A 23,160-nucleotide genomic window follows, 5' to 3' on the forward strand; every position below is an offset into this window, starting at 1 on the left:
CTCTTTAATCTCTCAGTGTAATGTGACTTCATCTCAACACCTGTAATATAAATAAACTGAGTGGGTCAGGTTGGGAAACCTGGTGAGTACATAGGGTTTTCAACCCACAATAATATAATTATTATGTTTAAAAAATCAAACAATCAACCCAATTACCCATCCCCATTATATTCTTTAATCTTAAGGATCTACCTTAAGAATCAACTATTCTTCGTTCATTCATTCCTAAGGATCATCCTAAGGAATCGTCACAAAGTCCATCATTGCCACGGTTTACACAACGGGCACTAATTCTGCATAGTCACCATGGTTTAGGCATCAAGTATGCATGATCACCAAGGTTTAGGTATCAAGTCTGCATGATCACCAGGGTTAGGCATCAAGTCTACATGATCACCTAGGTTTAGAGTACACCGGGTGAACACATCGTTTACAACACCTACAGGTTGCGAGCCTGCTAGTGTTCCACTGGACTGTCTAGAATAGTCCGTGGTTGTCATCCATACTCTGCTGAATGACGGGGCCATCATTTGGGAAAAGGCTTCTCACATCGTCCACCTCTCACCCTCACCTCGTGGTCAATAACACCTCTCAACTCATCATCCAACTCATATTCCATCTATTACATCTACCCATGTTTTACCCCAACATTATCGTAGATATAAAATACATATACAGTTTAAATCATTTAAAACATGTATAAAATCATTCATCCGGTATAGACAACAAGTATTCAGATAATATGCACACATAGTACGTAATTTATATAAAATATTTCATATCTATGTGTAAGATGAAAGTAACTATGCACTCACCTGAGAAAGTGGTGACTCAGCACTTGGGCAGCGCTTCGATACTCTCAAAACAATTTCCTTCAATAAAACCTAGTATCAATACCACTAGGATTTAGTCTAATGATAACCACGACAAATTAATAGTCTAACTATTATTACTATTATATAAGCGTTAAATAACACTCAATATAACTCATAATAATAGCCCAAATAATTATTTTAAGGACCTAATAAAATTACTATAATTATTTGAAAGCTATACTAAAATTGCATAAGCGTAGCTCACTTACAGCGGATTTTAAAGAAAACCGGGCTTTGCTCGGAGCAGCGTTTCGAAACCGAAAGACCCCTTTTTTTCTTGGGACTCCGGGAGCCTCGGGGCTTCCTTAGGGTGTTAGGGGGTTTACCTAGGCTTTTAGGGGATTAGGGTAGGCTAGAGAGATAAACTAGTGAGAGAAAGATGGGAGAAATGGTGTGAGAAATCGCACTTCGCAACTCTATTTATAGTGCCAGACATCGGTGGTACGCTGGGCGTAGCTTCGGATAATGCTTCCAGCTGTCTTCGCACGTGGCCTGATCTCGGAGTGGATAAGAACCGGAGTACGCGAGGCGTACTCGTCCTTGGATGCGGGGCATACTGCGAAGGTGGTGTGTCACTCATCCGAAGCGGATACCGAGTCAGCGATGGAGGGTCTAGATTGTGCTACGTCATTGATCCTTCATCAGGTCTCACAATTTCATGCTTCAACTTTAAAAATTCGTAACTTTCGCGTACGAGCTCCGTTTTTGACGTTATTTATATCCACGCGAAGGCGGGAACATACTCTACAACTTTCGTTTATACTCCGTCGGCTAATTTTGAATTTATTTTAAAAGTTACATTATTAACAGGCCGGGACAATATTGGTCCGTTAAAAATTCATAACTTCTTCATCCGACGTCCGTTTTCACCCATCTTTTTCTTGTTACGCTATTCTTAATGAGATCTTTGATTCTCGTTTAGGTTGTGTCGGCTAAAAACCGCTCGATCTAATATTCAAATTTCGGGTTGTACACTACTAATCCGAAACTTCGAAAAATCATAACTTCCTTATACGGAGTCAGATTTGGGTGTTGTTTTTATGGATGATCTTGGTTTAACGTTTTGTACGACTTTCATTTAGATAGTTAAGTCTAAATCTCGCTCTATCATAAATTCACTATTTACGTCTCCTGGCATCGTGCCGGTTCCGTCGCGAAACTTCGACGGGTCATAACTTCTTCGTTATAACTCGGATTTTGGCGGTCTTTATATGTATGGAAACCTTGTAACATATACTACAACTTGGCTAAGGTTATCTATTCTAAATAACCTTTTGTTGAAAAGTCATTTTCGACCCCTATTATCTCTAAATTGACTAGCCCGGATCTACAGGCGTTACATGATAAGGGGTACGGTGACGATAGTGGTTCTCCATATTCTTTTGTAAGTTTTTAGATAATTTGTTTTAATGAAAGTGATGGTTACATTAGTGGCTTTGAAATTGTCTTTGGATTGGAGCGGATGAGGGGGTACTGTGACAACCTGAAATATTTGGATCAAGCAAGGTCTAAATTGTAACCCTATTACAATGAAAACCTTGAAGACTAAAAGGGCATAAGTTCTTGTACATGGAAGTATACATTTTAGAAATCACATATAGGGTAACCTATTGAAAGTAAACAAGTTTAGCAAGACAAAAGTAAGACAAGTAAATTGGAGTTCAAGTTGCAATAAGTCTTAAGTAAACAATGCAATCCGACAAGGATCAAATGACGTTAACACAGGAACTTGTAATTTTATCACAACTATCATTTTAGGGCTAGAAATTTCTATCTATGTACAACTAGCATCCTTGGTGTAACTATATAACACTATGGTTAAATGTGAACTAAACTTCAATGATATATCAGTTCATACATCCAAAACTTGAATTTAGTTGAAACTTCCTCGTGAAAACCCTAAACCTAATCCAAAAAGTTTCTTTCACTCAACTTTGGGTTTAGACCTTGGATTCTCGGTTCAAACCTTATAATGGACCGAAATCTTCGTATTGGGCCTTAATGGGCCAAAACCCCTCAACTTGGTTCTTTTGGGCCAAGAATCCACATATGGGCCCTTACTGGATCGGAAATTCATTAAGAAATAGTATATTGGGCCGTGAACACCTTCTTTGGGCCATATTTATTCCCAATACTCCATTTGGCATTATTTTGGAACTAAAACTCTCTTAATGGGCTTATTGGGCCATGAAAAATTAACTTAAGACTTAACTGGGCCAATACCCTCCATAGATCATTTAATTCGGCCGAAAAATCCCTAATGGGCCAATGTATTCTCGGTTACACTTAAAAACCCAAGCCCCAAAATTTGTTTCCTTCTCCCCTCTCCTATTGATATTTTGGATAAATATGAGCCTTAATTGATATTTTATATAAAAGTTAGATCATTTTGTCATTTTCAGTAATATTGGACCATTTGTGACAAATGATTAAAAATGGGTTATCCTCGACATATGTGATCAAAACGAAATATCTTGGCAACATACACAATTAATGTTATTTATAATATAAAACAACGGGATCAACTATTAGCATAACTTTTTGTTAGGATTCTAAAGAAACATGCATTCATCGTACCTACCTAATGTACATAGTAAGTCATGTAGTTATAATCAGAGTCTTATGGAGGGAGAGCGAGAGTTTTTGTATAAATCTATACGGGGATGACACCCCATATTTGAGATGCTCACTACAACTAGACATGTCAATCTAGGGTGGCAAATGTATTATCGTAACCGCCACTTAAAGAACGTCATGACAGGCATATCAGTCATATCAAGTATGGTTATAACGACTCACTTAGAATATAACGATATTATTTAAAATTTACGTGGGACACACCTTTGAATTGTAGCCAACTACGGGTTGAATACTTTAAACACAATTTCACCACGTAGGTCTTAGGGTTTTAAGATCACAACTTTTGTATAACAAAAAATATAGGATTTTATGGGGAAACATTTTTTTTTACAAGATCTCAACACGAATAAACAAGAACACACACGCAACTATACATGATTTGAAAATAAGACTCATAAACTATTTTTACAGAAAATATTGGATTTCTGAGTTTTTAACTATTACAAGGTTTTTATATACAAAGTGCTTATGAACTCATCAATATATTATATGTTGACGCTTTTCAAACGACCTGTATTCTCAGGAACTCGTTAAACAGGTTGGCAGCTAAGGAATTTGGAAGTTGTTGTATTTTGTTTCCACCATACACTTGATATTTTTGGGATGTAATTTTATGAACAAACACAATGATGTAAACTATGTATGTTGTTATATTATATGCATGGTGATGATGATGCTTATGTTTCATTTATACACATTTGTTATGATATTACAAGATGCAGTCATTCTCCCCCGGACATTACCGCCGTTCTGATTCGGGGGTGTGGCATGTACGATGGTGGTGACGATGAGTGTTGGCTTGATTGTGAGTGTCTTTGAAGTTATCGAAGCGTATGGGTGTAAGGCTTGATGGAGTGGGTGTGACATGTATGGTGTGGTTGTGTCGTAAACCATCCATGGTGGTATGATATGAACTGAACGTGGCATCCTCAAGCCATATTTCTTTTTTCTCTCTCTCTCTGTATATATATATATATATATATATATATATATATATATATATATATATATATATATATATATATATATATATATATATATATATATCCCCTCTTTCTTGCCTTTTCTCAACCCTTGGTGGTGCTTGATAAATATGATAACAAAGTGAGGTGGAAAATATTTTGGTTGAGTATACCGTGGTGAACTTGACACTACTCCTACCAACTTAAAAGAACAAGTGAAGAATATGATATTGATATAGAGATTTAATTAGTTTTACCTATAATTTCCATAATTAGTTCCAAAAGTGTATTGGTTTTAGCCATTTTGATCAAAGGGTAAAAATGGGCCTCCTAAACAATATGTGTCTTTGTTGTTGCACGCCCGACATGTCCAAATAGACCCTGTTAAAATGGCATATACTCAAGTTATTTTTTTCACTTTTCTTCATTAAGTACAACTTTTTACAAAAAGTAATTGCCTATTTGTTATTTCGTTCCTAATTCTGATGGATTTTGGAAATAAATGATGTTAATGCTTAATCTAAGGAAATAAATTTATAAATGTCACTATATTTTTTTTAACCATTCTAATTCATTTTGATACATGAAAGCCACCCAAGTTTGACAAAGCCTTCTACTTTGATTGTTGATACGGTGTTGCTATGATGTTTTATCTAGAGCAATATACAACTTTTAACATTATATTTTGGTAAACACTATAATTCATTTTAAATTTGTGAAGGCGGTTATAGTCATCACAATAGAAAACTTGTTAAGGTTGTGTGGTTATTGATTTTTTTTTTAACTAAACTTTAACACTAAATATTTCATATAAAAGCTACGATATTTAAACAACTTTTTTTTTTTTTTTTTTGCTGTGATTATTTTCACATGATTTAGCATACCACAATGATTGATATTGAAAAAAATTGTCACAAAGTGATTTTTTTTTTCAAAAATTACAAACGGTTTTTGTAGCTCTATTATCTAAAATAACCATACGTTTATATTTTTGTACCAACTAACAACTTATTACCTAAAATCTATAAAAATGAGGTGACATGGACGCATGGTTAGAAAACTAGACTTCAATATGACGCGAGAGGTGACTATCAACGGACCTTTGCTCCTTTTATTCAGGGTTATGTAAGTATACGGAAAACAAATTGTCGGTATCAATGGTGTCTGCCGGAAACTCCACCTTCCGGGATCGGACATCAGAATTCCGATCTCTGTCGGACACATTGAAAAAGTTTGGGCGAATATCAGCTGCCAATCCAGATCGATCAAATCAGCAAAATGATCCATCGACGTCATCTAAACTACCGGTAACTCCTTCTTCATATCGATCCGAATTCAACAAGAAGGCTTCTCGTATTGGATTAGGCATCCATGAAACCTCCAAAAAAATCTCCAGACTGGCTAATCGTAAGCATCTGTCACTTTACACATCTCTTTTGTTAAACGTAGGGTTTGACATTCAGTTGATCGTTTTCCATGATTAATACAATGTTACATTACTTCCCTTGCTTTTCAATTATCCCCGTGTCAATGAAAAGCTCTATACGTTTTTAGCGAACCAACTGGAAAAGTTACGTTGCAGTACTCACAATTGCTTCACATTTGAATCCGTAAGGATGTCTGAATGGGTTAGATGTTGATATGTAGGTGTAGATCGGTATATGTTGCTTAAGGGAACTAAAACTTTACTCGATTATACTTGCGTATTTCTGGATTTAGGTTTCATCAGATTTTACTTGCTTATTCCCGACTGATGGTAATCACGAAATAGAATTCTCTGAAAGGCTGTAAGCTGTGATGTGATCCAGAGGCAATTAGATTATGCCTGTCTATGCTCTGCAATGGTTGGTAAACACAGTACAAAATCAGCTTTGAGATCACAGTTAAATCATATTAAATTTTGAATTCTCTATTTTGTGTGGGCTATAATGCGACTAAAAAAGCTTCTTGGTTCTTTCATGTAGTCCCAACTACTTTGATTCTTGTTTCTGTAGCTGTTTGTAGTTGGGATTTAGTCATAACATTAACATGTTTGTATGGATGGACTTGCAGTGGCTAAGAAATCATCAATTTTTGATGATCCGTTGAAGGAGATACAAGAACTAACAGCCTTGATAAAGAACGATATAACAACCCTAAATGTAGCTGTATCTGATTTGCAAACTCTTCAAAACATGGAAATTGCTGAGGGTGATTATTCAGAAGATACAGTTGTCCATTCTACTGCTGTTTGTGATGATTTGAAGAACAAGCTAATGGGAGCTACAAAAAAGTTTCAAGATGTATTAACAACAAGGACTGAGGTTGTTTCTACTTTCTTGTTTATATTCTTTATTCTCCTTCCCCTTTAATGGTTATAAATAATCACAATTAATCTCATTCTTTCTCTTACAACAGAACATCAAGGCTCATGAAAACAGGAGACAAATCTTTTCTACAAGTATAGCAAGAGAGAATCCGTTACGCCAGCAACCAAAGTCCGTGATGGAGCCACCTCCTTGGTCAACTCCATCCGGTCAACCATCTGAGTGAGTCAGTAAAATTTTGATTTAGATCTCATCTCTATTGATTCTCAATGTCTCTATGATGATCTTGATCTTATACAAGATTTATGAAAGTTTGATGTGTTTGGAAATAGATGTTTAAATAAATCCTGTTTGTTTTTCTCAGATCTTCAGTAAATGGAGTTCAAGTTGGCAACCAACTAAGGTATATAAGTTTGTTCTTCATAAATCATAACTATGACTCTTTTTCACATTATTCTTTTCTCATTTCTTATTTAGGTGATCTGATTTTTGTTTTAAATTTGTAAATGCAGGAGAAGGTTAGCTGTTGAGAGTAGTACTCCTTCCCAGAACATGAACAGTGGAGCCTCAATGTTACAGCAGCAGGTGGTCCCACAACAAGAAAGCTATACACAAAATCGAGCAGTTGCTTTACAAAGTGTGGAGTCTACAATTACAGAGCTGAGTGGGATCTTTACAAATTTGGCTACAATGGTGGCCCACCAGGGGGAGTTAGCTATCAGGTTAGTTCATGTTCATCCTTAAGAAATCATTTTTAATCATAAAACATTATTGTTACATTTTGGAAATGAATTATGGTATCAGGATTGATGATAATATGGAGGAAAGTTTGTCAAATGTTGAAGGTGCTCGAGGAGCTCTTTTGAAGCATTTAAACCGGATATCATCAAACAGGTGGCTGATGATCAAGATATTTGTCATTTTAATAATTTTTCTCATCATATTCTTATTCTTCTTGGCTTGATAGTGGGATCTTTAAAAAATTTGTGGCATAATATTTTTGTGAATTATAGTGCAAGTTAATTCTTACAATGTCCATATTTCCATTTATGTTGGGACAAAGATCTCCCTACACTTCATATTTTAGATCTTCACTTTGTTGAAATTGTTTTCCAACTTCTGCGGAAAGTGTGTAACTGATGGAGTGATGGTTGCAATATCCTTGTTATGCTTTCTACGTATTTTTTCCTTTTATCGATGGAAGGTTTATTTATTTATTTTAAGTATATGGTCCATTTTGTTGATTAACGATTGTATTCACGAAGGAATTCACATCCAAGATTCCACATAAATTCTAACACCAATTCAAACATATTTTGACAGTAGAAAACGATTATTTATAACACCGTTTTCACCTTTTCATAAGTAAAAAGGCAAGCTTCAAGACTACCAATAGTAATCCCATTTTTTTTTTCTTTCGAATCAATGACCAGGGCCCAATTGGCCCAATGGATTTTTTGAGCTTTACCTTCTAAGTGCAATTTGTTAAAGGTGTAAAAACTGGACGAATAACAAACAAATTTTTTTTTGGACATGATGTGTAAAAACCCAATGGGCTTTCAGCCCATTGTCTTTCAATAGTGAAACAAACAAAATCCACAGCATGGGTGTCATTCTGAGAATTATGGCGGGTAAAGAATAATAAACAAATATGCCATATTTCCATTCCGAGTCAATATTTCTCGTTTTTTTGAAGATAAGATTTTGAAATATCTCAGGATTGCCTTTCCCTCTCCACCTTTAACAATTCATACGCTCAAAACCCTCCACTGTTACTCTCTAATTTTCAACTCAATCCTCCCTAAAACTCCAATCAATTCAGCAATTTCAATGTCGCCCGCTTTCACATGAGTTTTGCAGCGAGTATGACCACACCGGCGTGTTTTCGCGGGAACATTGTTCCTTTATCGCAGTGCAGTTCATGTTGCGACATCCGATTCCAGCCTTTCATCTCTTCCTACATCAATCATGGCATCAGACGAAACATTTATCCTGTGAAATGCGTTTCCAGGTAAAAAAAAAAAAAAAACTCGTTGCCTCTCTGTAATTTATCAAAACCGCTGTTAATATCGTTTGAGATCTCCTAAGGCCACTGCCACCGCTGTTTTAGTGCAATGATTTGTGAAGTTATGTATGAATTTTTGTTGGAAATATAATGTTGTGATCTGCATTTAGGTTAGTGGTTAGTGGCAATCGAGTGGTAAAATGCAGAGCGAGTGAAACGGAGACTGGACCTGATGCCGATGATGATAAAGTGATGCATCTATTGCCTTCTTTCAGTTTACTTTTTTGGTGTGTCTGAACTCTAAATAGGCAAAACCCATATTTTGGTTTATGTGATTAAAAGGCATTAGCAGCTTGGGTTGTGGTGGTATGTTTTGTTTAACAATGGCCAAACACAGGTTTTGCACATTTGCATGACAATCATCATTTTCTATTCATAATTGAATTGGTTTTAACGACATTGTGAAGAAAATATGAACACCACAGATGCCAATGACCCATTTGTTAAAGCCACAAAAACCACATTAACCAAATTTGCGTTTTCCTATGTCGTATGTGAATGCAATTTTGTTCATTCACAGTATATCTGGTTACAATCTTGATTTTATTTAACATATTCTCTAGGAAAAAGAAGCGCATGAAGCTGCTGAAACTGCAGAACCATTGATATCAAGTGGTTCAGATATTGGGGATGATAAAGGAAAAGTAAACATTTTATCGATATAATCATCTTTTGTATATGAGTGTCAGATTCTTGATTTTAGAAGTAACTGATAAGCTTTTTTTGTTAGGATAAGGGTCAACCTAGTCAGTTGGAAGCACTTAACAAGTTCCTTGATAGTACCAAGGCCCAAGGAGTTACTGAGGTGTTTAAGTGTTTTGTAGGGAAATATGTAGTTGTTATGTTTTTTTTTTTCCTAATAAAAAGTTGTTCTTGTTAGGATAAAGGCCAACCTACTCAGTTGGATATGCTTAACAAGTTACTAAACAAAGATGATGTTGAAGCTAAACCCAAAGAAGTCGCTGAGGTATTTCCCTTTTTCAAAGAGTTGATTTATTGGATTTGAAGAAAACATTGTATTATTGACATGTGTTATTATTTGAACAAGGGTCAGCTTGCTCAATTGGAGTCACTCAACAATATACTAAATACCAATGATACTGAATCTAAGACCACAGGACTTTCCGAGGTACTTATTTTTTTCTAATCATTATAATAAATGATGTTTTGCAAAAACCCAACAATTCTTAATTTCTTGTGATACTAACCTTTTTTCAAAATAGGATGCCGATAAAATAGAGGTTACAAGTGGATCACCCCTGCCAGGTGTCAAGGTGAATAATTTTTTTTATTCATTTAACCTCCTTTCCACTTTTACACATATATATCATTTTGTTCTCTCGTTTATCTTGTTATAATTGTTAACAGCCACAACGACTTGATGAATTATTCATGATTCCGAAAGAAACAATCGACATTTTGAAAGACCAGGTCTTTGGATTCGACACTTTCTTTGTGACAAGCCAGGAGCCATATGAGGTGATTAAATATATATATACTTATATTTTATTATCATAAAATATTTAAAAAAAATATGTCATGCACAATCATTTTAATGTGACAGGCTGGGGTACTGTTCAAAGGAAACCTACGTGGACAAGCTGCTGTGACTTACAAAAAGATAGAAAAAAGACTACATGTTAGTTTGGTTTACCCACAACACAAGTCATCATTTTTTTTTTTTTTTTTTTTAATAAATTGGTTAAAAATTGTAAATTCTACTATTTGTGAAGGAGACATTTGGGGATCAATATAAGCTTTTCCTTCTGATCAACCCTGAAGACGATAAACCTGTTGCAGTTATTGTTCCACGAAAGACCTTACAACCTGAAACAACTGGTATTATTAGTTTCACATTGTACTTCCTTTTTTCCTTATTACAACATTGTACTTTTAATTGTTTTCTTATGGAACATTGTAATTTAACAAATTTATCCTTTATATAACAAATAATTTGAATAAGTAGAATGTTATAAGAAAATACAACGAAAAACTAGAAACTACATTGCTACTTGTATCCCTTTTTGCTAGTGCTTACTTTCTACATTATCCCTCTCTAATGTTTGTGTTTGTTTTTTAATGACAGCTGTCCCAGAATGGTTTGCTGCTGGATCTTTTGGAATAGTTACAATATTCACATTACTTTTACGCAACGTCCCCGCATTACAATCCAACTTATTGTATGTAAATCTATAAATACAAAGTTAACTTGTTATTTTTTTTTTTTTTGTTTTATATATGACCATAATCCACATCGCAAAATGTGACAGATCCGTTTTTGACAATACGGAAGTATTAAAAGAGGGGGTTTCTGGAGCCCTAGTAACCGCGCTTATTTTGGGCGTACATGAAATCAGTCACATTTTGGTTGCAAAAGAAGCAGGAGTTAAACTCGGGGTTCCATTTTTTGTACCCAGTTGGCAGGTGAGATTTTTTTAATTAGTTTGTAATTAAGGACACATATAATAAGTATATATAATATATCTAAACAGTCTTAAAATTTTGGTGGCAGATAGGCTCTTTTGGTGGGATAACACGGATTCTAAACATCGTACCAAAACGGGAAGATCTTCTGAAAATTGCAGCAGCAGGACCTTTAGCAGGGTTTTCATTAGGGTTGCTTCTTTTGCTGTTTGGGTTTTTTTTGCCACCAGCTGATGGTATCGGGGTAATTGTTGACGCTTCTGTATTTCACGAATCGCTTCTTGCTGGTGGAATAGGTATGAATTATTATTATAATGAATTCAGAGTGCAGGAGAAAACATATAATAAAATGTTGCTGTATGTTTTTATAATAGCGAAATTGGTGCTTGGTGATGTTTTGAAAGAAGGAGCGACGATAGCGGTGAATCCGTTGGTGATATGGGCGTGGGCCGGACTTCTCATCAATGCAATCAACAGTATCCCCGCCGGAGAGCTAGACGGCGGTCGGATATCTTTTGCAATATGGGGACGAAAGGTTTGTTTCCTATTATTGTATCTATCTTTTCTTACGATTTTAGTTTTTTTTTTTTTTTTTATATCGGAGAAACCTAATGATTTTTGGTCCAAGGTCCAAAAAAAATAAAATAGTTAGTAATGTAGTCAAAATTGAAAAAGTATTAAAACTCAGGGACCAAAAATGTAACGTACTCTTTCCTTTGACCTTAATAGGAGAAGTTATTATGATTTTATTTTATTGGCAGGCTGCATCGAGGTTTACAGCTGCATCTATTGTGCTATTGGGGCTATCTTCGTTGTTAGATGACGTGGCATTTTATTGGGTGGTTTTGATATTTTTCTTACAACGAGGGCCAATTGCGCCACTAGCAGAAGAGATCAGCGAGCCTGATAACAAGTACGTTGCATTGGGAATCACGGTTTTGGTTTTGAGTTTACTTGTTTGTTTGCCTTATCCTTTTCCATTCACTGAAGCAATTACTACAAGTATGTAGACGTCTGTATTTACTCTATAGTGGGTGAGGTATTAATAAACATCAATCAATACATGACCTCTTTAGTGTAGCGACTAGCGAGTGGAATAATAAAGATCAATATATACATATGCACATGTACATGTCGTTCTTCTCATTTTCATAATTTTCACATGGGGACATGTCTATATTGTTCTTGGAAAGTAGGAGCTGAAAAAATCCGAACCGATTATACCAGTTCTTTAATTGTTAAATGTTAACTTAAAAGTTTCATGGGTCGCTTGTTTAAAATATCAAATATTGACATTTCACACCAACATAAACTAAATTGATAATTTAATGTTAAATATTGACATTTGACATGAACATAAACTAAATTAGGAATTTAAAAGGATACCTACTCACCCTACTAATATTTATAGCGAGTTAGACTAGACCACTCTAATAGTTTTGTTGTTTTGTCAAGTCATTTTTTAGTATAAAAAGTTAACATAAAAAATCTTTTATGTTTACTCACCTTATTTATTTATTTATTTATTTATTTATTTTCAGTTTAACTATTTTATCCCATCTTTATGATATGTTTTATAAAGCCTCTCATATAATTTATTATTATTATTATTATTATTTTGGCATATCTCATGTTTGTAAAAAGATATATAACTTGAAAGTAGTGTTGGATTAATAAATTCAGTAAGAATGAAATCATGTACAAAGATGTAATCAATAAGAAGCTCAAGCATAAATAAGATTTGGTTTTTCAATAGTGGGTAAAGGAATGTAATCACAATTTAAGACTATTTCAAAAGATACTCTCTACCTTTAAACAACTTTCCTTATATAGGACATATAATGGAAGTGGTTGAGCACTGGCCAATAAGGTTAGGATACCTAGATAAACTATAACCGTAAAAAATAATAAACTAACAATTGTGATTCTAGATAAGTCAATACGAACACAATTGCATCAACACAAAATTCACTATTGTATCGAAACACATTTCGCATCATAAACTCAAATATAATACTTCAAAATACGATCCTAACAATCTCCCCATTTGTATTGAGTTGCGAAATGGTTCTTCAATTTTGTTCTTTGAAAACTTCTTCAGAAATCGCCATGAGAACAAACCTTACTCAGATCCACCGTCTGATTACATTCGATACCCACTTCAAGGGTTTTTTAGTATTTGCCTTATACATCTCAACCCTTACAAGAATACTATTTAGGTAATCAGAACTGTAACAATGTTTGTCATCCAAGAACAACATCTTGTTTTGGACTTTTCCTTCTTCAAGCACTTTATAAAAAAAATTCCTCAAGGTTTCTTCTGAATAAATCCTTCTCGCTTTTCTTCCAATCCTTCGGTTGGATCTTGAGGTTTCATAGTGGACTTTCTCTTCATACTCTTGGACACTTCAACATCCATCTTGCTCACTTCCATGCAATAATTTCTAATCATATCAATAATATGCAAAAGTTGTGAACCAAATTTCGATTCATGCTTCTTCAGAATTCCGTAAAGCACAATCCAATCTCAGGATTCATTATGGGTAGATCAGAAAGAGAAATCACAAAACAATCTTTGTTTTCACCTCTTAAGATTGTGAACTTGTAATTTGTAAATTCATCAATCGTAACTTCTTCAATCTTCTTAACAATCATGATTCGCTTCAAGGAGCAAACTTCATATTAAGGTTGAAAGTTATTAAGATAAAACGTGAAAAGCTTATTGTTTGCAACACTGCTATACAAAGGAAGTTTTGTAAATTCATTTAATAAATACTAGTTGATTGGCAGTCGTACGTCGTAACGAGATCAACTTGTTTTGTAAATTGAATTTTGACGATTGTATTTATAAAATGTAGTTACCGTTGCATTTGATGGTTGTGTAATGTGCATTTACAAAAATATAGTTGTTAAATGTGACTCGAGCATTTGGATCATGTTTATGGAGCATTTAGATCATGTTCATGGAGCATTTGGAGCACTTGGAATTCAGGGGATCATTTGGGGTTCATGGAGCATGTGACAAAGGAACAGATCATCTGAGAAAGTAATGGATCGTCTGGCAAAGGAACGGATCAAGTACCAAAGCAATGGATAATGCAGATGGGGGTTTAGAGCACCTGGAAGAGGTTTAAAGCACTTAGGAGTGATATAGAGCAACAACGGGACCTTGTTGCACCATCTGTTGAAGGGTTGGGCCAAAAAGGATGTTGTTATGCCAATGACATTCCTTCTTACGCGATTATGCTCCCTCTTGCGCCATGAGGATCCCTCTTGCACCATGGGGTACTCCTATTGCACGATCAAGGTTTTGAAAATCGAACCGGATACCGAACTGGTCGTCTTACCAGTTCGATTGTTCAGGTGGTCCAACCGGTCGGACCGGTCTCAAAAACCGGAAAAACCGGATGAACCGGTCGAACTGGCCGGTCCGGTCCGGTTTTCAAAACGTGGTGCGCGACAGAGTATCTTGCATGGGCCTTATCCTAAAACCCATACAAATATTTTAGTCCATTTACTTGTTCTTAGAAATCCCATCAATAAACCAATCACCAAAGTCCAAAAGAAAGGCCCATTAACGACTTAATCCATTAACGACTTAATCAATAAGTCCAATATTAACTTAGGTCAATTTGCACATGATTATTAATTAATATTTTAAGTTTAATAATTAATTCAAGTGTGGGTCCCAAAAATTCCCAAAATTAGGGTTTCATGTCATTAGGGTTTCCCAAACCCTAATTAGGGTTTCCTACCCAATACTAGCCCATTAATCAAATGGTTGGGCTTTTAGGTCAATTAGGGCTTCATTGGACCCATTAGGGTTCTATTGGGCCCACTAGGGTTTCATTGGGCCCATTCTGTCCAATCATCCCAAACAAGTCAAATCACAAGAAAGCACACCGCCGTCCAACACAGCGGCTGGTGGCGGCAGCCACCTCCTCACGGTGGTGGTTATTAGTTTTCATTTTATTATTTCTACTCCGATTACAGTTTACAATACAATCCCAATGCACACACACATACTAACATAAACACACACACACAACCACCCTTGTGGTGGCCGATGGTGGTTCGGATGGGTTTGAGCCAAAAGAACATCCTATGTGCTCATGCAAGCCCTAAAGCTTGGATCTAGGTTTCTCTATTGTACATGCAATTCATCCAAGACTCAAGAACCCTAATCTAGCATATGCATTTCGAAATTATCACATAAGAGCAGATCTAGATGATTACCTCTTGTGGAATGGCTTGAATTTTCTTGTCTTTGGAGCTTAGAGTCACAAGTGTCACTCCTCTAATAGCTTACAAACACCACAAGCAAGAGAATGACTTATGAGAGGGAGGAGGAGCATCAAAATCGACCTAGGGTTTCTTCCAAGAGAGTTCACCACGTTTTTGGGGGCCATAAGGGTCTTTATTAGTGAGGTCATTAGGGTTTTCAACTAGGAAACCCTAATTTGATTGCTTAGGCCCTAAGCAACCCGTGGACTCCGTTTAGAACACCCCTTGGACGAATTCCTTATGGGCTTCCCATAGAATTCGTCCAACCTATGTTCCAAGGTGATCCATAGCCCAATTGCAATTATCTTATAATTACAATACTAGTCCCCTAAGTTTAATTAATGTCTTTTAGTCACAAAACTATCAATTAATTATTAAGTAATATTAATTAAACAATATGATTTCTCCTTTAATATATTATTCATATAATATATTAATAAATCATAATTAATCCTCTTTCTCCATAAATCATCCTATCAAGTTGCTTTGGTGAAGCAAACCCAAAAGGACCATGCACAACCGGGTTAAGTACATACCAAATATAGTTACGGGCTTAGACACTAATCCAACAGGTTCATGGTGACAGTAGGGTTTTTCTTTGAATCTCCGGCCAAGAAATGATCCTACAACCCTCACAAGCGAAAAACATGCATACAAACACTGAATCACACTCACAGCCACCCATACACAGCGATTAAGGGTGGAAGAAGAGAGCTAGCGGTGTCAGCCACCACGGTTAGCAGCCGTGGTGGTTTCCTTGGGTTTTCTGGCCAACAGAAACACTCCAAAAGAAACGATCAGCACAACAACACTCGACTTTACACACCAAAACAAATTTGGCCACCCACCTGGTGGCACACGAAGAAGACAGGAGACGACAGTAGCAGCGACTAATAGCAACGTCGTCGACGGTAGCCACCATGGCCGGCTGCCATGGTGGTTTGTCTTCGAGTTTTTCTGTCCATTGAGCATCCTTATCGCAATCAGCAACCCAAGTCGCCCACAAGCTTGCAAGGCACGATTGAAGCACACACTCCCATTACACACACCCATACTTAGCAGCGGCGACGAACACCTGTTGTGGAATGGAATTGACGACAAGGCCGCTGAAACAGCACCGACGATGTTACGAGCGACTACAGGCATCGTGATGGCGAAAAAGCGGTGCTAATGGTGGTGATCAATCTCGACAGGGAAGCGGCTGAGGCTCCAATATATTAGCCGGAGAAAGATAAAGAGAAGAAGGCGACCATCCTAGTTCCTTGAGGCCGCTCAATGATCGGAATTAGGTGGAGTCAGGTGACAACGACGTCGGAGGTAAAGGAAGGAGTGTAGTGGCTGGTAGGAGACATAAGGTGGCGGCTGCATTCTTATTTTATGTTTAGGGTTTTGATTAGAGAAGGTGATGGGTTATATACCCGATCCCTTCAAACTTCATTCCACAACAACACGTCTGGTCCCTCCCTTCTCTATTTTCTTTTAAAATGGGTCCTTAATTTACCCTTTTAACCCCTCCCTCTGAAAACCCTTAAAAATCAAGTCCGAATCTTACCAATAAGCCCCTGCTTCCATAAATCCTTAGATATTAAGTTTAAATAATACCAAACACCCATTGAATTATGAAAATCTTTACAAATAAGTCCTAAAATTACACTTTAACCCCTAGAGATTAACATCTTGTCATTAGGCTCCTCGAAACTGACACTTCGCTAAATATTATTTGTTTTTGGCTATAAAATAATAATAAAATTACATCTCGAGGTCCTGGATTTATTATTTTTTGGTCATCCTATTTTAAACGGGATGTTACATGGGTCAAAGTTGTTAAGGGAGCAAGTATCAATGAAAAGCTTTGGATAAACCTTCTGTAATATCCTCCTAATCCTAGAAAGCAATGAATCTCTGTGGGACTTTTTGGTCATTCCCACTTTATTACAACTACGATCTTTGTTGGGTCAACCATTATTCCTTCTTGGTTAACCACATGACCTAAGAATTGCACTTCCTAAATCTAAAAATCACTTTTGGAGAACTTTGTGTAGAACTTCTCTTTCTTCAGAACTTCTAACACTTCTCTTAAGTGTTTGCCATGCTCCTATTGGCTCTTAAAATATGTGAGAATATCATCAATGAACATTATTAAAAATTTTTCGATAAAAGGTTTACAAACCCTATTTGTAACATTTGGACCTTGTAAGTTTCCTTTGAACCCTTTCTTAATAGAATACTTGCATTTTTGGTCCTCTGGCTAGTACACATGGCGTACTCTATGAGTAAGCTTAGCGTACTAGCTAGATCATGATCGTGGGCATTGACCACATACATTGGGTATACGTAGGTTATGTTGGGCATAAGCTGGCTTGGGAAAAACCCTAAATTTTAGGGTTTATTCTGTAACATCCGAAAAATACAACCAATTTAAATTTTTCAAAACAACCTGATTTTCACTAAATTGTTTACAAAAAGGTTTTCAATACAATATTTAACAGAGTATTTTCCCAGGTCCATTTCATAAAACACCAACGCGAGGGATGGTACGATCACGCCTTTGCCTTGCCACAGACTCCTGAGAACCTGAAAACATAAAAACCACAACTGTAAGCCCGAAAGCTTAATGAGATACCCCCAAAATACCAACCACATATACGCCCTTCCAGGCCACAACCTTCCAGTCCAAACATATCGCCTTCCGACCCATTGCGTAATGCCTTCAGGCCCATATCATAATGCCTTCCGGCCCATAACAAATCGCCTTCCGGCCCGCAACGTAAAAGCATATATATATATCATGATAGAACATAGAACAACCGTGCATACCGGGTTACACTCCAGACCAGACGACCATACACATAACATGTAATCATATAGCAGTTCACAGTTAGCAAATCGATCAACATATCACATAACATATCATTACCCTAACCAAGATACCAGCCTAGCCGATCACTAGCATAACATCACCCTACGACTCAGCCAACATAATAATTATGCACATACGCCTTTCCAGGCCATGACCTTCCGGTCCACATCGCATTGCCTTCCGGCCCGCAACATGTAATGCCTTCCGGCCCATATCCCGCAATATCATACAACAGACAATTACCCGGATTTCCATCCGATAAAAGGGTCGGCCTTGGTGCCTTAAACCCTATAGATATAGTGAGGATAACTCACCTTGAAACTGCCGACTGAACAGATAACCCGAACTGCTCCGATCTCCGATACGATCTCCACCACTGGACAGCCACCAATGCACTGAACTCAAAACCATAACCAACAATTACCAAAATACCCCTGGAAACAACTGATCAACCCTTGGTCAAAGACTGGGTCAAAGTCAACCCCTGACTGACCCTACTCGCCGAGTCAACCCTATGAGTCGCCGAGTTCCCAACTCAAAACTTCACTCAATCCGCGACCTAACTCGCCGAGTCACCCCGAGACTCGCCGAGTCCAACAACTCTGAGTCCATTCGCACATAACTCACCGAGTCATCCCTTGACTCGCCGATTCTTTGACTCGACCAGAAAATATTGGGACTCTTCGACAAGACTCGCCGAGTCCAAGGCTATCTTCAACCTACTCGCCGAGTTGTTCATCCAACTCGTCGAGTTCCAGGCCATCTTCATCCAACTCGCCGAGTTGTTCTTCCAACTCGTCGAGTTTCAGCTCGCCTTCAAGCAACTCGTCGAGTCCACCCATGTGACTCGCCGAGTACCACCGGTCTGAATCCAAACAGAAGCGTTCCAGACCATGCAATTGATCCAAAACATAGATCTAGCCTCCTACAACTCATCCATCACGTAAAGTGGCAATCTTTACATGAATCCAAAGAGATCTATGCATTTTGCACATTAGGGCTAAGGTTTGGGACAAGATAGCTTCATCCAACACTCAACACAGGGACTTTCCTGCATTCTAACCCTCCTCCATTCCAGATCTGAGGTAGCAACCTCAGATCCAACCTTTAGACTCCAAAATAACTCAAGATAAGTTTCCCCCCAAACCCCAAAATGAAGAGACAAGACAATAGCAGCTCATGAACGAGATTTTACCTTCAAAGAGTGCCCTAAACTGCAAGGAAACTCGAATCCAAGCAAAACCCCTTGCTCCACACCTTCAAACTTCCAAACATTCTCCAACAATTACTTCTCCAAGCTCCAATCCACTCATCAATGGTGCTTCTCCACGATTTTAGGGTTTCAAGGACTTAAAGGGGTGATAAAGAGGCTGGGGAGGAAACATAATGCTCTTTATATATGGCTCAACCCCGAGAATTAGGGTTTTCTCCACTCAGCGCCTACTCGCCGAGTCCATCTCAATGACTCGCCGAATCGGCTATTTAACACGCGACCAAGTCGCGACTCTACTCGCCGAGTCCATCCATGGACTCGAAGAGTCACTCCTTCCCAAATTACACTTTTAGCCCTTCCACACAACTCTTGCTATTTCGGGATGTTACAATTCTCCCCCACTTAAATTAGGCTTCGCCCCCGAAGCCTACAACAATACATCTCCAAAGATGTTCCCCACAACACGCCATCTGGCCTTAACCGGACCAGGTCCCGCAAGGCATACCCGTCGAAACTTGAACACACTTTCCCTTCCTTTACGGTGTCCTGTCCTCCGTCTCGAACCGGGCACTGACTGTACCTTCTGATAATCACACTCAATACCCGAGAATTACCCAAGATGCATTACTGCCCCAAACTCAATAATCACTCGACCCATAAGGGTTAGAAAACGTTGAACCGTCGGATCCCCGATCCGAATCCCACTTTATCCAATCCGGGACGACTAAGAGACCCATTCTCAATCTCAGAGCAACTCCCACGAGTTCTCCCCTTGCAACCGCATACACATGCTGAACTAGTCCTAACACCCTCAGGTTGGGAAAACCTGATACACTGATAATATCCTCAAACATCCCCCGGGATAAGCCACTAATACATGCCCCATACCCTGATCAAAATCACACTGAGAGTTCAAGACTCTCTCCCTGCATCCTTTCTGAGCCTCTTGGCTCTACACCTGTGGAATTTCCTTCGCAACCTCAGCAGGCATCCCAAACCGGATGAGCTCCTATTCCACTGCCGCAAACATACGGCTCAAAAACCATACTCGAATCACTCTAATCACAACTCTGCTCTGCCGCTTTCACTTCCGTGAACTTGCACCCCCTCTCGAAGTTACACCTCACTCTCTCTTCCTTTACCAAGGAAGCCACTCGACCACAATGTCACTCCGACAAGTGCCACGGTGCTCGCCCAACGCTACACCACCCTTTCATAGCGTATCCGCTATCCATCCAACACACATACTCTGACTCTCATCGCAGGGACTCACAAGCCCATGCACTATCTCAACTCACCAAGATCACTACCCGGGGCCAGACCTTCTAATGTAAACACACTGCGACATACCCAATCCATATCCTCAAACTGATCCAACAATACCTGCAGAGTCTTCAGCATGACTGGACCGTCTTACCAGGCCTTCAGTCCATTCTGGACCGCTCAACAAGCATTCATCATTCCGAGCTATCACCCCCGGAAATCCTCCCATACATACCGTTCTAGCCCTCTAGGGGTTTCCGAACTCTAATTCCATCATACATACTCGATCCCGGCCTGCTCCCAGGCCTCCACAATCAAATGCCCTAGGTCGGTATCCCGCCCCGCATGCCCGACACTCGCTCCTATCAGCCTATACTCTGGGCTGACAGAACAGCTAAGCACTCTAAAATACTCATCGATCTCCCAGAGAGTTCTCCAACTCTCCCCCACTTATAGCACTGATTAACAACCACCGGTCGCCATCACCGACCTTCCAGAACAACCCTGTACAAAGAAACACTTACACGCGGGCTGATTCCCACAAGCATAAACAACCTTAACGAGATCTCACATCAACACTGATTAACCCGCTCGAAAGAAACTCAAACTGTATCTAACCACTCCTCGGAAAGCCGATGCTACCCGACCTTCAACCCAATGTCGCATCTCCACTAATAACCCTCACAAATGATAACCAACGAAAGCACAAAACACCAACTATAACCATACCCAAACCTCAGGGAACAACGGATACCAAGATGAAAACCCGAAACACAATCCATAACCATGCCAAACCCTCAAGGAACAACGGGTACCAAGACGAAAACCCGAATCACAAATCTATAACCATGCCAAACCCTCAAGGAACAACGGGTACCAAGATGAAAACCCGAATCACAAATCCATACCCATGCCAAACCCTCAAAGAACAACGGGTACCAAGACGAAAACCCGCAAAACGACGAATACCGCATCAAAAACCACACAAGGATACCAGCACAAAAAATACACCACAATAATCGCAAGATAACATGATTTCCAGAAAGAAACATACCCACAGTTGCATCCGGCACTGATCTGACCTCCTCTGCCGCAAGCTAATAAGCACGACCCTGAGCCCTTGGGGGCTCCGCTCCACCCTGACCTTCTCCTGAAATCCTCAAAGTAGCCAGTGCTGGAGCCTGCACCGGCCCCGCAGAAAACTGTGGACATTTGACCCTCATACGTCCAATCTGACGACAATGATAGCAAATCCTCAAATCCCGAACCGGCGCTGACCGCCGACAATCCCTCGCATAGTGTCCCTCCTTTCCGCACTTGCGACATGCACCACCGGACCTGCAAATTCCGGTGTGAGTCCTCCCACACTTCCCACAAGTGCGGCTGCTCCGATCCCCCATCCTGGAATCAACGGTCTTAGACCGTTTCATTGCCGGCTCCGACTGAACCGGAGCTTGCCTCAGCTCACGCAACTGCAACTCAATCTCTAACTCACGCCGCCGGGCGGCCTCCTGCAACTCCAACAATGTCCCGCATCTCTGTGCGGACACAAACTGTCTGATGTCTCTCTTTAGCATACCCAGATATCGGGACATCTGAGCCTGCTCCGAAGCAAACTCAGGGCATAACATCGCCCTCTCAGTGAACATTCTGGTGATTTCCGTCACCGACTCCGAAACCTGCTTCAGCTCGAGGAACTCCCGAGCCAACCTCTCCCTCTCTACCTGCGGAACATAACGAGTACTGAACATCTCTCTGAACTGATCCCATGAAATCGCAGCCCTTTGCGCCTCCGAATATGACCCCGTGGTCAACCTCCACCAATCCTTTGCCCCGAGCCTCAACAGGTTCAGAGCACACCTCACCCTCAAATCAGCAGGGCATGAACACATGAAGAAACATCCCTCCACATCTGATAACCATCTCATAGCAACGATCGGATCCTGAACTCCATCAAAAGTGGGAGGCTCCGTATTATCGAAGTCCCGATACTGAAAATCCCTATCAGCTCCTCCCCCCACTGCTGCTACAGCCACTGTAGCCGCCGCGGCAGCCGTCTCCGCGAGAGCCGCATAGCGCTCATCAAAATACTCAACCATGGCGGTCTTGATCGACCGAAACAACTCCGGCAGCTCAGCCCGAAACAATGCAGCAACCTCATCATGCAGGATCTCACGAATCCTCGCATCCAACTCGTGCGTACTCATCTGACTGTCAATCTCGGGTTGTACTGACCCACCCGGAACTCCCTCTCCTGCTCTTGATCCT

The 23,160-nt window shown here is 39.1% G+C and overlaps 2 protein-coding genes across 3 annotated transcripts; both read left to right on the forward strand.

Annotated features, from left to right (window-relative positions):
• The first annotated feature begins 5,536 nt into the window (after positions 1–5,536).
• SYP31 (syntaxin of plants 31) lies at positions 5,537–7,979 on the forward strand. The gene is made up of 6 exons (XM_078971887.1): positions 5,537–5,884; positions 6,530–6,780; positions 6,875–7,005; positions 7,148–7,186; positions 7,296–7,505; positions 7,588–7,979. Exons 1-6 carry the CDS (start codon positions 5,635–5,637, stop codon positions 7,745–7,747), a joined length of 1,041 nt encoding a protein of 346 aa, XP_078828013.1. The 5' UTR covers positions 5,537–5,634; the 3' UTR covers positions 7,748–7,979.
• A 487-nt stretch (positions 7,980–8,466) lies between these two features.
• Positions 8,467–12,418, forward strand: EGY2 (ethylene-dependent gravitropism-deficient and yellow-green-like 2). 2 transcript variants are annotated; one of them, XM_078969439.1, is made up of 15 exons: positions 8,467–8,794; positions 8,959–9,037; positions 9,412–9,492; positions 9,579–9,653; positions 9,729–9,815; positions 9,897–9,977; positions 10,072–10,122; positions 10,217–10,327; positions 10,413–10,487; positions 10,582–10,687; positions 10,935–11,028; positions 11,119–11,272; positions 11,361–11,568; positions 11,647–11,807; positions 12,034–12,418. In XM_078969439.1, exons 1-15 carry the CDS (start codon positions 8,631–8,633, stop codon positions 12,280–12,282), a joined length of 1,776 nt encoding a protein of 591 aa, XP_078825565.1. In that variant the 5' UTR covers positions 8,467–8,630; the 3' UTR covers positions 12,283–12,418. The 2 variants fall into 2 exon arrangements, with proteins under 2 accessions (XP_078825565.1, XP_078825566.1); XM_078969440.1 differs by having other exon boundaries at positions 9,903–9,977.
• Positions 12,419–23,160: the final 10,742 nt, after the last annotated feature.

Source organism: Lactuca saligna, chromosome 8, assembly GCF_052625555.1.
Source record: "Lactuca saligna cultivar CGN05327 chromosome 8, ASM5262555v1, whole genome shotgun sequence".
NCBI lineage: Eukaryota > Viridiplantae > Streptophyta > Magnoliopsida > Asterales > Asteraceae > Lactuca > Lactuca saligna.